At 34.7% G+C, this 15745-nt stretch overlaps 1 protein-coding gene across 1 annotated transcript in view; it reads right to left on the bottom strand.

The window, feature by feature from the left end:
- Positions 1-15745, bottom strand: part of AGL (amylo-alpha-1,6-glucosidase and 4-alpha-glucanotransferase) — a 78983-nt gene that overhangs the window by 23999 nt on the left and 39239 nt on the right. The window contains exons 22-27 of the mRNA XM_027114454.1: positions 15302-15438; positions 14896-15029; positions 13814-13989; positions 9498-9600; positions 6102-6327; positions 4764-4875 (exon numbers count right to left, since the gene is read on the bottom strand). Of these exons, the coding sequence (XP_026970255.1) occupies positions 4764-4875; positions 6102-6327; positions 9498-9600; positions 13814-13989; positions 14896-15029; positions 15302-15438 (888 nt within the window). The remainder of the gene's footprint in view (positions 1-4763; positions 4876-6101; positions 6328-9497; positions 9601-13813; positions 13990-14895; positions 15030-15301; positions 15439-15745) is intronic.

Below are 15745 nucleotides of genomic sequence, written 5' to 3'. Positions count from 1 at the left end.
GCAAAAAGAGAAGCCACTGCAATGAGAAGCCCGTGCACCACAAAGAAGAGTAGCTCCTGCTCACTGCAACTAGAGAAAGCCCGTGTGCAGCAATGAAGACCCAACACAGCCAAAAATAAATAAATTCCTTAAAAAAACCAACTCCCTCCAAAAAAAACAAACAAAACAAAACAAAACAAACAAAAAATATGTGAGACCTGACCAGACACTTTGGACTTTTATTCCACCTCGGCTCGTAAGGCTGCTGTGTTACAACTTAAGGAGATTGCTTCTTTTCAGTGCTTACAGAGTAGCTAATAATCAAGGGAATATGAAAAGATAAACATTAGATAAACAAGGGATATGAAATATGATAAGGGATATGAAATATGACATTAGATAAGATAAATCAAGGGAATATGAAAAGATAAACATTAGATAAGATAAACATTATTGGGAAAAGATAAACATTAGATACCAGAGGAGTCTAATGACTATATAAAAAGAGAAACTGAGTAACATATTTCACATGAAGCAGAATTACTGGACAAGATGGACCAATAATATACAATAAGCAAATTAAATATCCTCAAAGACATAGGTAAGATATTATTAACATGAAGCAGGAATAAAAGACATTAAAAATGACTAAGTGGAGACGTTAGGTCTGAAATTTTTAATAGTTGAAATAAAGAAAACAATAAAGTGATAATAAGGGACTAAACAGTAGATAGACACAGCTAAGAATGAATTAGTGAGATGGAAGATAAGATTGAAAAATTCTCCAGAGGTAGCAGGAATGGTTAAAGGGAGGAAATAGAAAAAAAGAGCTAAAAGCTATGGGGGGCTACCCTGGTGGCGCAGTGGTTGAGAGTCCGCCTGCCGATGCAGGGGACGCGGGTTCGTGCCCCGGTCCGGGAAAATCCCACATGCGGCTAGGCCCGTGAGCCATGGCTGCTGAGCCTGCGCATTCGGAACCTGTGCTCCGCAATGGGAGAGGCCACAACAGTGAGAGGCCCGCGTACCACACACACACAAAAATAATAAAATAAAATAAAAGCTATGGGGATAGAATTAAATCAAAAGATATCCTGACAAAAGTATCCCCAGAAAGTGGAAAGAGAAGGAAGAAAATACTTGAAGAAATAAAATGATAAATATCCTAGAATCAAGAAAGATCTCAGGTTAAAAGCACTCATACAGTACCAAATGAAACAGATAAGGAAAATTAGAGTAAAATCCTGAATTCAGACAAAGAGATGGTTCTAAAATCTTCAAGAAAGAAAGAGTAGATCACTTCTAATGGAACAAGGTATAGGTCCATATACCTTTCAATAGCAATACTGGAAACAAGAAGTCAACAGAATAATATTTTCTAAAGCATTTAAGAAAAAAAGCATTTATGTCTAATCTGTCATTTAAATATGAAAGCATAATAAAAATACTGCCAGCCATACAAGGCCTCAGAGCACTTGACATGTAAGTTCCAACTTTAAAAACATTCATATAGCAGCACTAAAGATACTCATATAGCAACAATAAAATGACTACAGCAAGGCACTGTAGTAGTAGGCACTGTTCTGAGAGGTTTTCATATATTAACATAAATAATTAAGCTCATCTGATTAACTCAACTAAGGAAAGAAATAAATCTTAGAGGATACTAATAAGAGAGATGGAATGAAAAGATGATCAAATTACACATAAAAGTTTATTGTTGCCTAAGAAAAAGCAATAACCAAAGAAAACAAAAAGAAGTACAGTCATAACAATTCAAACTGAAATTCCACCTAGATAATATCAAATAGGAATTCAGGGAGAGGGGCACACACTAAATTACTTATTCTGTTAGATTTTAATAAGTTAAAGAAATGAACATAGACATGGTAAATTAATACAGATATAGGTCTTGAAAACAAGAATCATAAGAACAAAAATAAAATGAATTAAAGTGGAACGAATTGTTTCTTTTAAAAAAAATTTGTAGGGCTTCTCTGGTGGCGCAGTGGTTGAGAGTCCACCTGCCGATGCAGGGGACATGGGTTTGTGCCCCGGTCCGGGAAAATCTCACATGATGCGGAGCGGCTGGGCCCGTGAGCCATGGCCGCTGAGCCTGTGTGTCCGGAGCCTGTGCTCCGCAACGGGAGAGGCCACAACAGTGAGAGGCCCGCGTACCGCAAAAAAAAAAAAAAAAAAAAAAAAAAAATTGTAAAAGGCAAACTCACATAGTTAATAGAAGTTAATGTGAGAGATTATCTTTGAGACATGAAGGTGGGGTAGGATTTCTGAAATGAAATATGGTGAAGAACACCATAGATAAATTGGGAAAAGGTTTGTGCAATTCTAAAACTAATGATGGACAAATATCTAGAATAAACAAACAACTCCTGATAATCAACATGAAAAATACAGGAATGCCAAAAGAAAGATGAGTAAAGGCATAGAACATGAACAAATAATTTATAGAAAAGGAAACTTTCCAAAGAGGCCAATAAACATATGAGCAAATACTCAAATTCAATAACAGGAGAATTGCGAGTTAAAACAATTACATATGGCTTTACACCCATATTTGGCATTAGAGGATAATGCCAAATGTTGGTAGGAATATGGACACTTAAGAAGCTACTTTGATTGTTAATGGGAATAGAGACTGGTGCAGTAATTCTGGAAAGGAATGTGGTAGTGTTTAAACAAAGGGCATAAGAGTATAGTATATGTAGCTCTGATATACCAATGTTAAGTGAAATAAGCCAGACATAAAAAGACAAAAATTACATACTTCCATTTATACGAGGTACCTAGAATAGTCAAATTCATAGAGACAGAAAGTAGATTAGTAGCTACTAGGGGCTAGCAAGGGAGAGAATGAGGAATTATTGCTAACTGGGTATAGTTTCAGTTTGGGATGATGAAAAAGTTCTGGAGATGGATAGCGATGATGGTTGAAAAACAGTGCAAATGTACTTAAAGCCACTGCACTGTACACTTAAAAATGGCTAAAATGATATACTTTATGATAAAATGGTAAACATGTATTTCACCACACACACTTAACAGTAGAAAACCAGCAATCCAATTAGAAAATGGATAAAAGACATGAATAGACATTTCATCAATGAGGGGATATGGATGGTAAATAAGCACATGAACAGATGTTTAAAACCATTAATAGGGAAATGCAAATCAAAACCACAATGTGTAGTGGTCTACACAATTATCAGAACATCTGAAAATAGGTGATAACAACAAATTCTGGCAAGGACGTGGAGAAACTGGATCTATCCAGCTTGCTGGTGGGAATGTGAAATGAAAATAGTTTGGCAATTTCTTATAAAACAAAACATGTGCTGACCACATCACCCAATCACATTATTGGGCATTTATCCCAGAGAAATGAAAACTTATGTTTACAAAAAAACCTGTATATGAATGTTAATAGCAGCTCCATTTGTATTAGCCAAAAAAATTGGAAACAACCTAAATATCCTTCAAAAGATGAATGGTGCATTCATAAAAGGGAATACTACTTAGCAATAAAAACTAATAAAATATTGATAAATGCAGCAACTTGGATAGTTCTCAAGGGGAATTATGTTTAGTGAAAGAACCAATCTCAAAAGGTTACATACTATATGATTCCATTTATCTACATTCTCAAAATGATAAAGTATAGAGATGCAGAACAGATTGGCAGTTGTTAGAGACCAGGGGTGGTTGGTGTGACTATAATGGGATAGCACAAGGAAAACCTCTTTGGTGACGGAACAGCTCTGTACCTTGACTGTGGTAGTGGTTACATGAAACTATACATGAGGTAAAACTGCACAGAAGTATACACACACACATACACACACACACATATACACACACACACAGATGAGTTAACGTAAAACTGGTGAAAAAGGAATATGGTCTATAGCTTAGCTAACAGTATGACACTAATATCTATTTCCTGATCTTGATATTGTACTGCAGTTATATAAGATGTCCTCATTGGGGGAAGCTGGATGAAGGGTTCAGGGTACGCTTATGTGTCATTTTTGTAACTTTCTATCCATCCCCAATTCTTTCAAAATTAAAAAGTTGAAAAAAAGGTCTACATGCACTTAAAGCAATATATATTTTATAAGACAATACATGAATATACAACAAACCCATTGGAATGTCTCTTAGGGGAATGAGTAATAAAATAAATTATTGTTAGCCTTGCACTGGCTAATGATGATGACAGTGTGCCATAAAAATAGGAATATGATGAATTTCAAAGAGGTTATAAAAGTATATTTTAACTCTGAATACAAATAAACCTGTTTATAAAACGTATTTTATAAGAGCCTAGATTATGGGGCGGACAAACTATGGATGAAATCCTAGCTCTGCCACTTAGCACCTGTGTGACTCTGGGCAAACTACTCTGCTTCAGTCACCTTATCAATAAAAAAGGGAACAATGTTCTCAGAAGTGTTAAATGGGAGTAACGTAGGTAAAGTAGTTAGCACAATGCTTAGCACATAGCAAGCACTTAGTTATTAGCAATTATTGTTATGATTATAAATTCAAGCACCAAAATTACCTTTCAAAATGGCTGACAAAAGATATAACATTTTATCTTTCCTCTAGAAACTAAAACTAAACTGGTGAGATCAGAAACTCTTAATCTTTTTCATTATTATATTCTGAAGTTTTATACACAAATAAAATACTTGTGAAATAAATGAACAATTACAAGGTTTAATTTCATCTCATCACTAAATCTTTACTATGTACCTAAAGTTATGTACCTTCATCCTTCATGTTCCGATCTATCTGTGGACCAGCATTCCTTTCTCGGAACTGTATGCCCTGCATGTGTCTTTGCATAGTTTCCTGTATTACTTCAAACAATGGTTGATCCTGTTTGAGATATAATGGATGTTACCTCTGTTAGAAATCACATTTTTCTTATCGTCTCCCAAATTCCACAACTGAAGTTTTGTGGAAACATATATTGTTCCCTTAAAAGGAGAAACGGGGATAAGGGGTGGGACTGGGGAAAGAAGCAGCTCCTATACATCATATAATAGATCAGACCTTTGGCATATGAACATTTAACATACTGTAGTTTTAACTATAAATTCTGTGACATGAAATAATTTGTAATTTGCTGATACATGAAAAATAATCTTGTGAGCTTGTGTAATCTGCGTTAGAGTGAACAGTTCAGCTAATAAATGAATCTAGCTTATTATACAGAAATCTGAGTTTTAAATTGGCATTGCTGTTCTAATTCATCCACATACATAGCAATGGAGATAAACTATATACTATAATGGTAATTTACTTTAGGTTAAAAAAATTTTTGGACAAATATTCTTTGAACACTTCATGATAGAAACATTGTAGTGACATAAATCTATGCTAGCCCTGAGGTAGCTTAGAAGTCCTCCATACCAAATAAACTATAACATAAATGCAGATCAGAAGTGGCAAAAGTACAATATCCCTGGGGGAAAAAAGAACACAAAAAAATGTTTACTCATTCTGCACTGCTCATAAGATAAACTCTGAACTCCCTGGATTGGTAGCCAAGGCTCTCCAACCTGGTCCACCCTTTCCACAATCCCTTACTACCCTATAGGTACCCTACACAAAAAGCCAAACTAGACTGAGCAGTATGTCCTAAACTGTGCGCCAATCCACCCTGTGCTTTATTATTCATTTCATCTTTAATATCTTCTCACAACTTCCCTCATCTCTGATGAAATCCTACTCACCTTTCAAGGTTTAGTTTAGGTGAAATTTACTTTCACCAGAAGTTTCACTTGAAAGTTACTTTCTATAGTCCTCCCTGAGACCCATCTACTAGATCATCTCTCTTTCTTTTATGAGACTACATAGCACTTCCCTCTTTTTTGCAATGATTGTATTATATACACATCACCTCTTCTACCATGTTGCAAGCTCTTTAGGCAAACAGCAAGTCTTATCTCTGTAATCTCTCATAGTAGCAGCAGGTGCTAAATAAATAGCAATATTTGAAGAATTTGTAAGATTCAGATTCTTAATTTTACATGTATTTTATATTAGAAGCTAAAAGTCATTTTTCAGGAAAAAAAATTATTTTAAGAAATGATCTTTACCAGTGTACCAGCAGACAAAGGAGCAGAATCATCTGTAGGATACATTCTGGAAACTGGGCACCTGAGAATGTCTAGACCATTTGGGACCATTTTACAATAATCCTGAATACACTGCAGCCACCACCACACAGCATCTCGGCAGTTGTATCTGGCATAAATTCCTTCACCCAGCAGATTAGGAATGAGACCATGTCTCAGGGTACCAGCAAATGCTAAAATAATATTCCTAAAACAACAGAATTAGGTGAATCATTTGACATGAAAACAATCACTTAAAAAATTGAAGACAAAAAAGTCACTCTTGGTAATTATTATTTCTTTGTATTTTCATGTAGAAAGAGGTCATAATATAAAATAAGCACTGAATTAAAAGTCAGGAACCTTGAGCCTAGCCCTGTCTTTTTCTCTAACAATCTGTGTGACTAACCACCTCTGGGAGAATTTTTTTTCATCTGTGGAGTTTGGGATTGGACTGGGTGATTTTTAAGGTCCCTCATAGCTCTAGGTCTTACTTTTGAAATCCCTCGTATTTCAAAATCTGAGGAACTAAGAACATGAATCTTATTACTTTAAATAGCAGATACCAAGAATAAAACAACCATATAAGAAAATAAATGGGTAAAAACTGACCTTGAAAAACATAATTTATTTTCAAAAACTTGTAGAGAATATTTTATCTTTCAAAGTGTTATTCTACTATCATACACCAAATGACAACTTTGTAAGATGGCATGGCATTCTAGAAAGAGCATGAAACTGAGAAATAAGAAGACTGAGATTTAAATCCTAGTGTTGCCATCTGTATGACCTTGGAAAAGGCATTTAAAATCTCTAGGCCTCAACGCTTTTTGGCTAAACCATTTAGAAATTTAATTAATTCTATATATCAGTTCAATGCCCATTTCTTTTTAAAAAAATTTTTAAAAATTTTTGGCTGTGTTGTGTCTTCATTGCTGTGCATGGGCTTTCTCTAGTTGTGGTGAGTGGGGACTACTCTTCGTTGCGGTGTGCAGGCTTCTCATTGCAGTGGCTTCTCTTGTTGCAGGACACGGGCTCTAGGCATGTGGGCTTCAGTAGTTGTGGCACATGGGCTCAGTAGTTGTGGTGCACAGGCTTAGTTGCTTCGTGGCATGTGAGATCTTCCCAGACCAGGGATTGAACCTGTGTCCCCTGCATTGGCAGGTGGGCTCTTAACCACTGTGCTACCAGGGAAGTCCCACGCCCATCTCTTAAATTATAGTGTAAGAGGAACTTTTTATCTTCGCAGTACAAAAGTGTTAGTATGGACTGTGACACTTCCAGTTAATAAAAAGTCAGTATTAGCAATCTTAATCATCTAGAACATGTCATACATGAGAAAGTTGAATAAAAAGTCCTCTGTCCATGAACATCTCTGCAGAGGGTGGAAGTAGAACTATCTGTGGTAGAGACAGCCATGTGTCCACCAAAATGGCTTTCCTATACATCCCAGCCTACCTTACACTTGGCTGTGGCCAGATGACTGCATTCTAAGGCAAAAGAATGTTAAGTACATGGAACAGGTGTGTGTTCCTCAGGCTCTCTTTCCCTCTCTGCCAGCTGACTGGAGAGAACCTAGAGTCCCTGAAAGATGGTATATCCTGAAGATAAAGAAGCCTATATCCCTTCACCACTAAGTAGAAAGTTCCCTCCTCAACACCCATACAGGATCAGAAGCAAATGAATTTCATTTGTGAAAAGCCATTGAAATTTAAGAGTTTATAATTCATAGCAGCTAGCACTACCATAACAAATGCATTATCTTCTGGGAAATAATCTAGATCAGGGGTAGGCAAACTTTTTTTCTGTAAAGGGTCAGACAGTAAATATTTTAGGCTTTGTTGGCCATATATGGTCTCATCATATATTCTTTTTTTTTTTAATGATCCTTTAAAAACGTAAAAACCATTCTTAGCTCATAGGTCATAAAAAACAAGTGACAGGCCATAGTTAGCTGATGCCTGATCTAGACAGTCATATGTAAAACTAAGTAGCAGAAATTTTTGACAGTACATAGAAGTGATCATTGGGAGCCCAGATAACAATGAAAGTAAAAATAATTATTTTAAAAATGAACATTTATGGAGTGCTTAGCATGTGGCAGACATTGCTCTAGATACTTTAACCGTATTAGCTTATTTAATCTTCACAAAAACCCTATAAAGTAAGTGCTATAACCATTCTACGAAGAGCACAAAGAGAACAAATAATTTGTCAGGTGGGCATTTGGAACCAGGATTAGAACCTGGTAGTCTGGCCCAAACCCAAGTTCTTAACCACTATACCATGCTCCTGACGTTCCACTTCCTACTTCTTAATCACGATCATTTAGGGGCATTTGGGGAAGAAGCACACAGCCTCCCAAATTTCTATAGCCCCATAATAGTATCTTAAGTCCATAATAAAAGGTCTTATTATGTATTAGGTTAGTATAGGGAAGCATATAATACATTTTAGATGCTCACTTAGAAATTTCCAATGTTAAAAGGATCAGAAATAAAACTTGTCATTTGGAGAGGCAAACCTCCAGTTATTTCTCGGGTGACATCAAAATAAGGTATCATATAAATGCTTTTTTTGCTACAAATTTTAACTTGCAGAGCAGTGATTTCAAACTTTAGTCTTAGGCCGCTGAAAATCACCTGGAGCCCCTGCGAAAACACAGATTGCCATCTGCCAAATCTGCCCTTTCCACCCCCAGGTTTGGATTCAGCAGATCCAGCATAGAGACCAAGAACTTGCATTTCTAACAAGTTGTCAGATGATGGTGACACTGCTGATTTGTGGAACACTATACAGCACTGATGTAGAGCCTTTCTTTTCTACCTCCGATAAATTCATATATAATATTGTGACATAAGAAGATACCATTTTAAGTCTAGAAAACATAAAACTGGAGGTTACAAGGTCTGACATTAAAAAGAAGAAAACCTGGTATTATAATTCTTTCTACCGGACTCCGTCAAAAAGCCAGCAATGCCTTCATTATGGAAGAACAGAAAATGGCAGACTTTCCAATTTTACCTAAAAGTTCATCTGAGTTCTTACACTTAACTTGGGCATAGAAATTTTACTCTTTAGTGTGTGATGTTAGTAATATGGTTATATATTTTTTAGTTTTACTTGAAATAAAGTAGCAAATGCTAAAGATAACCTGATCTGTAACATGAAGGGTTAGAATTTGGTAACTTTAAAGATGTTCACTTCTTTGAAATTCTACGATCCTATTAATTGAATATATAAAAAATAAAATTAAAAAACACACCTAAGGAAAACATGCCTCCAAATGTTGAGAATAGATGAATAAGAAAAGTTTGAAGAGCATGTGAAAAACATTCGAACATAAACCTGCATTGCAACTTTTTAGAGATTTCCTACCTGGCCTCCAAGTAGCGTCCAGTAATCAGCAGCAGACCTCTAAGGGCAATAAAAGTATCCCTTCCCCAGCAGCGGAAAATACCAGAAGAAAAGTGAGGTAAGCCTAACAGAAAACACAACAAAGTAATATATTAACCTTAATATACACAAACCTATGAACTCCATTACTATAGATGAGTTGCTCTAAACTTGGGAGTCAAGGATGAGTTAAAAAGAGTCTTTAAACCCTCTTAAGGTATCTGCAGAATGTATGGCTATACTTATGTCAACTTTTGTGTGATGAGGTTCCATAATCATATCTGATTCTTAAAGGAATCTGTCACCCAAAATAGATTAAGAATCAGTGCTAGAGAGCGATGCTTATCTGAATTGGTTCAAATGTGTGAGTCTTTAAACACAGATAAACTTTCTTTTAGTAAATTAAAGTTTAAATTTAAGTTAAAGATTAAAATCAGAGGTCAAATAATTAACACATCAAGAAACTCAATATAATAGTAATGATATATTTTAAAAGGTTCTATGTGTAATTCGAAGGCAACAAATTAATCTAAATATGAGATGATTACCTTAATGATACATAATTAAATGTTTATTAATCTATCACTATAGAGTTACTTTATTACCAAATTTCCCATTGATTTAAAATGACTTAGAAGTGTATAGTTTGTTAGCCAGAGACAATTTTTACAGATGAAAACAAGGATTTCAGATGCCAAATAACCTGAACATTCTAGGTAACTGCAGCTTTTATGCATGAAGTAAAACAGAGTGACTGATGGATAAAATCTAAAATTTTACTTTTAGATTGAGTTTGGTTTCTTACAAAACATGAAAAGAATATAATTGTTATCTGTACTTAAAACAATAATCAGTAGGAAAGTAAAGCAAAGGAAATTAGCATTTCACTCAAGAAAACCAACTATGCTGAAGTAAATGTAACAAATATTTTAGGAAGGGAAAACTGAGGTCATAAAATGTTCACAGCATTCATTCATAACTATTTTCTAAGCACTTAACACTATTTGACAATATCTTGTTTGTTTTCTGGTTTGTTGAATGAATGTCTCTCCCCAATAGAAAATAAGATCCATGATAACAGAAATCTCATTTGCATTGTTTACCAAAGCATATCACTGAAAATTGTAACTGGTACATATCACTATAAAAATTTACTGAATGAATGAAATAAAAGATTAATTATAAAAGGCAAATTGAGAGGTGAAAGAATTTGACTAAGATAAACAAAAATTGGCAATACTTCACAAAACTTTAAGTTTCTGTTTACTGGGTCTTCACCTTGTATGTTCTTCTGTTAAGAAAACATCAGAACTAAAGGTAACATCAGACGTTTTTTTCTATATTGTCTTTCAAACAGTGGTACAAACTTTCCCTAAACACTTTGGGTATTGTTTATACATGGTTCACATATACAGTTTATATACTGGGTTGGCCAAAAAGTTTGTTTGGTTTTTTCTGTAAGATGGCTCTAGTAGCGCTTAGTTGTCTTTAACTTCATTCAACATAATTTTGTTATACTGTATTGTGACAGCTGTCATATCTGTCATGCATTAAAAAAAAAAACTTATCAAAATTGGTGAATTTTTGTGTAGCCATTTTAATACTGAAGATGGAAGAAAAAAAGCAACATTTTTGGCATATTATGTTTTATTATTTCAAGAAAGGTAAAAATGCAACTGAAACGCACAAAAAGATTTGTGCAGTGTATGGAAAGGTGCTGTGACTGATTGAACTTGTCAAAAGTGGTTTGCAAAGTTTTCTTTTGGAGATTTCTCGCTGGACGATGCTCCATGATCAGGTAGACCAGTTGAAGTTGACAGTGATCAAATTGAGACATTAATTGAGAACTATCAACATTATACCACATGGGAGATAGCCGACATACTCAAAATATCCAAATCAAGCATTGAAAATTATTTGCACTAGCTTGGTTATGTTAATCACTTTGATCTTGGGTTCCACATAAGTTAAGTGAGGAAAACCTTCTTGACCGTATTTCCACATGAGATTCTCTACTGCAACGTAACAAAAACATTCCATTTTTAAAACAAATTGTGATGGGTGATGAAAAGTGGATACTGTACAACAATGTGGAATGGAAGAGATTGTGGGGCAAGCAAAATGAACCACCACCAACCACACCAAAGGCCGGTCTTCATCCAAAGAAGGTGATGTGTGTATATGGTGGGATTGGAAGGGAGTCCTCTATTATGAGCTCCTTCCGGAGAACTAAATGATTAATTCCAACAAGTACTGCTCCCAATTAGACCAACTGAAAGCAGCACTCGACGAAAAGCGTCTGGGATTAGTCGACAGAAAACTCATCATCTTCCATCAGGATAACTCAAGACCACATGTTTCTTTGATGAGCAGTCAAAAACTGGCACAGCTTGGCTGGGAAGTTCTGATTCATCCGCTGTATTCACCAGACATTGAACCTTTGGATTTCCATTAATTTCGGTCTTTACAAAATTCTCTTAATGGAAAAAAAAAATTTCAATTCCCTGGAAGACTGTAAAAGGCACCTGGAACAGTTCTTTGCTCAAAAAGATAAAAAGTTTTGGGAAGGTAATGGAACAAAACGGTGCATACGATGTTCAATAGACTTCTTGGTGAAAATTAAAAACGTGTCTTTTATTTTTACTTTAAAAATCGAAGGAACCTGTTGGCCAACCCAATATATGGTTGATGATGTAATTCTGATGATGATGATGACAGCAGCTATCACATATATATATAGTACTCTGTGCGGCACAGACTTCCTGGTACTTTAATCCACTTAATACCTTGCATAAAATGTAAGTATAGATAGATCCAAGGGTGAGTTTGAGTTGGTATGCCCCAAAATACAGGCAGTTAGTCTTTGTTAAAAAGTCAAAACTAAAATCTCTAGCACTGATGTGTGGAAATGTTTGTATTAACTTTTTGACCTCTCAGAGTATATGACTTAAGATCACACATCTTCTGAATGATTTCTACCTTGTCAATTATTATAAAAGCTTATAATTATATACATATATTGCACCACTGTCACCAAAGGAAGGTATTCCTGGCCTTTGTATTCATTTAAAAATGAAACGAAGAAATCTATCTGCAAATCTGAGAACAGTCCTATATATTGTTAGTATGGAGTATATAAAACTCTCCTTTAGCATGTTAGAAAGAAATCCCAGAACTTCTATTTATATTTATGAACTTATCTTTTTAGTTTCTCTTTTTGTTTTACATTGTACCTGATATGTAAACATACCAAGTATCATAGCTTATATCAGTATATCATTTATGATATCAATATATCAGTATATTTATTTTGGGAGTGCTTAACAACAGCAGTGAATAATCAAAAATGTTGAGATCACTATTCTATGTAATAGGCTTCTAAACAATAAGCTTTAAAATCAAATTCTGCCTATCAACTTTTTTTCACAATGGCCCTGTTCAGTTTTATGACCATCTGCATGGATTCACAGGGGAAAGTACCAGAAGGAGATCAAATAGTTGAGTGAAAATCTAAAACACAATTACATAATTAAAACATTCAGAAGGTTCATATGATCATTCCAAATGAAAAGTTAACTTCTTTTTTATTTGTTGGGTCCACTAGGTCTTTTTTCTTGGTCTGAGCAAATGCAAATTTAAGGGTAAACAGAGGAATTCACACGGACAACACTGTTACTTTCATCCTGCAGTTAGTATTTTTCAGTTTAGTTTGGAAAGTTGTAAACTTCAGTGGACTCAAATATTAAATACTTCTTAGAAATAGCTTGAAATTTATTAAGAAGAAACCAAAAGCCTATTTTGCTTAGATTTCAACTTGTTACTTGATTCGGGTTTTAAATCTACTTTCAGGAAAAATACCAATAGAGCTGAAAGCATTCGATTGCAATTAGACACATAATAAAAATTATTTAACATTTGTTTCGTGTTTTGTAACTTGGTTGGATTAATTTTACAAGGTTGGGTTAATTTTTAATATTGGGAAACAAGTACAGTGTAATGGAAAAAGGGTAGTAAAACAAATTTGATTAAAAAATGCAAAATGTCGTAAGTTGGAAAAATAAACGTGAAAAAAAGGATTAACTGGCCACAATAAAAAATGCACATAAATAAATGTCTGGTGCACAGTGGTAATTAAATAGTTAGAACGGTCATTATTTTTACAAGTGAATACCTATGAAATTTTACTAAGCAGTAACATGAAATCTTGAATAACATCATGAGTTTTTTTAATAATAATTTCTTCATAGTGTCCTCTCAAATCCTGACTTACACATTTAACCTTGTACATAATTTCTTACCTGCGGCTAGAGACACACAACACTGCTCCTTCTCTCTTGTGATTTCATTCAGCCTGCATGGTACATCCATAAGGGAAGGTGAAAGAAGTGGCAGAGAAGGGCATTTTCCTACTCCACACATTTGGACTGAACCCAGGGAAAGGTGTTTCACAAAGGTAGAACCGTTCTGAACAAAGCTGCAAAAATGTTATGGAGTTCAAAATATTATGTGTAGAAATACAAAATTTTTTATTATTCATTTATTTATTCAAAAAATTTTATTAGGGTAAGAACAACTAAGTTGAGACCTACCTGTGTAAAACAGATTTTTAAGAGTACAACACAATATTGTTATTTATAGCCACAATGTTGTACATCAGATCTCAAAACTTACTCATCTTGCATACCTGAAATTTTATACCCATTGATTCAAAAATTTTTGGCAGTATTATTTTACTTGGTTTCTTCCCTTCAAAAAGTCTCTCTACACAAATGTGTAACAATGCTAATATCAGTAGAACAAAATTTTCAATTTGGATAAGGTTTCAGAACTGCTTTCATTTCACCCAGTATTCTGTCTAGCTGGCTTTAAAAGGCCTGTTGTAAAACAAATGGTAGGGCTGAAGTTTTGTTCCTTCTGAGATCATGCCCAAATCGATTTGGCAGCTCTTCACTGGTACATTCCGACCTGTGGTTTCATTTTAGGGAAATTCACCAATAAAGGCAAATTTCCTTTATAATAATAGAAGAATATTTTTTCTGTTAATTAATGAAAAATTAGAAAAAAGAATGCTGTGTGTAGATTTACGAAATTGTATCCATTAACTTAACAAGTCAAGGAATAAACGGAAACAGATAACATAAAACAATTAAAATTTCCCATCAACACGTTTTTTAGTTTTATAGAACAGATTTTAATAACTGTTTGTTTTTGTGTGTTCCAGATTAAAGGATGTTAATAAATTTACTACCCACTTATCAACTTTTTCAGCTCTATGCGTGTATGACAATTCCTCATGTTTTGGTCTTTTAAGAGTGTTTAAACTGACTGTATGTGGCTTCTACACAAACATGCTTATCTACTCAAGCTTTGCTGGATATACCTTGACATCTGCTTCCATGCTATATCCAGGAGAGTGGTATATGCACCAATTAATATAGCATCAAAGTAACAAGGGATAAGGTAACGTGGGATCTGCTTCAGGTAGAAGAACATAGCCTGCAACCATTTACCAACCTGTTATAAAATAATTTTAAGAGTTAATTTGATGTGCTTATAGGCTAGGTGTATTTTAAAAGCTAAATCCAAACATGCAATTCTACTATCTAGCAATCTATTAACCAGATTTTCACTTATTAGAACTGAAAGATGATGAAGAAGGGAGGAAAATGTTTCAGTTTAGAAAATAATGTTTCAGGTTAGAAAACAATATAAATATTATATGTAGTATGTTAATATACTTCTTATTGTGCCCTTGTTTTTTTGGACTAGAATATAGCTTTACTTACTTCAGCAATGGTTCCTGACCGTGAAATAAGCCGGTTACTGACATAGTCAATCATCCAGTCTCCAGATCTCAAATTATCACAAAAGGGATGCCCCAAGTCATTCTTTGGTCTTATTTCTGCCAATATGGACATTAATCCTGAAAATTCAGAGAAATATCATGACAATTTAATAACTGGCAAAGGTAGTTTGTTCTCATAGCCTGGGCTGCTGCTAGTCTCTAGAGATTTGGGGTGAATACATATACAGGTAGACAGAAGGACTGCACAGTCCTTAGTGGCACTTCCCAGGGCTGGAGATAAGTGTGGCAACACTGACTTGAACCAAGATACAAAGGCATACTGAAGGGGACTGCTGTCACAGGAGCTATGCGGAGTTTTCCTAGATTCCTATTTTCTGGAGCTGGTCCTGCTCTTTTGAATTTTAATATTACAATATTCAAAGGC

Source organism: Aethalodelphis obliquidens, unplaced genomic scaffold (genome assembly GCF_003676395.1).
Source record: "Aethalodelphis obliquidens isolate GAN/ISIS:26980383/991018 unplaced genomic scaffold, ASM367639v1 scaffold13, whole genome shotgun sequence".
Taxonomy (NCBI): domain Eukaryota; kingdom Metazoa; phylum Chordata; class Mammalia; order Artiodactyla; family Delphinidae; genus Aethalodelphis; species Aethalodelphis obliquidens.
The sequence above is the reverse complement of the archived record's forward strand: the minus strand, read 5'-3'. Positions and strand labels throughout refer to the sequence as shown.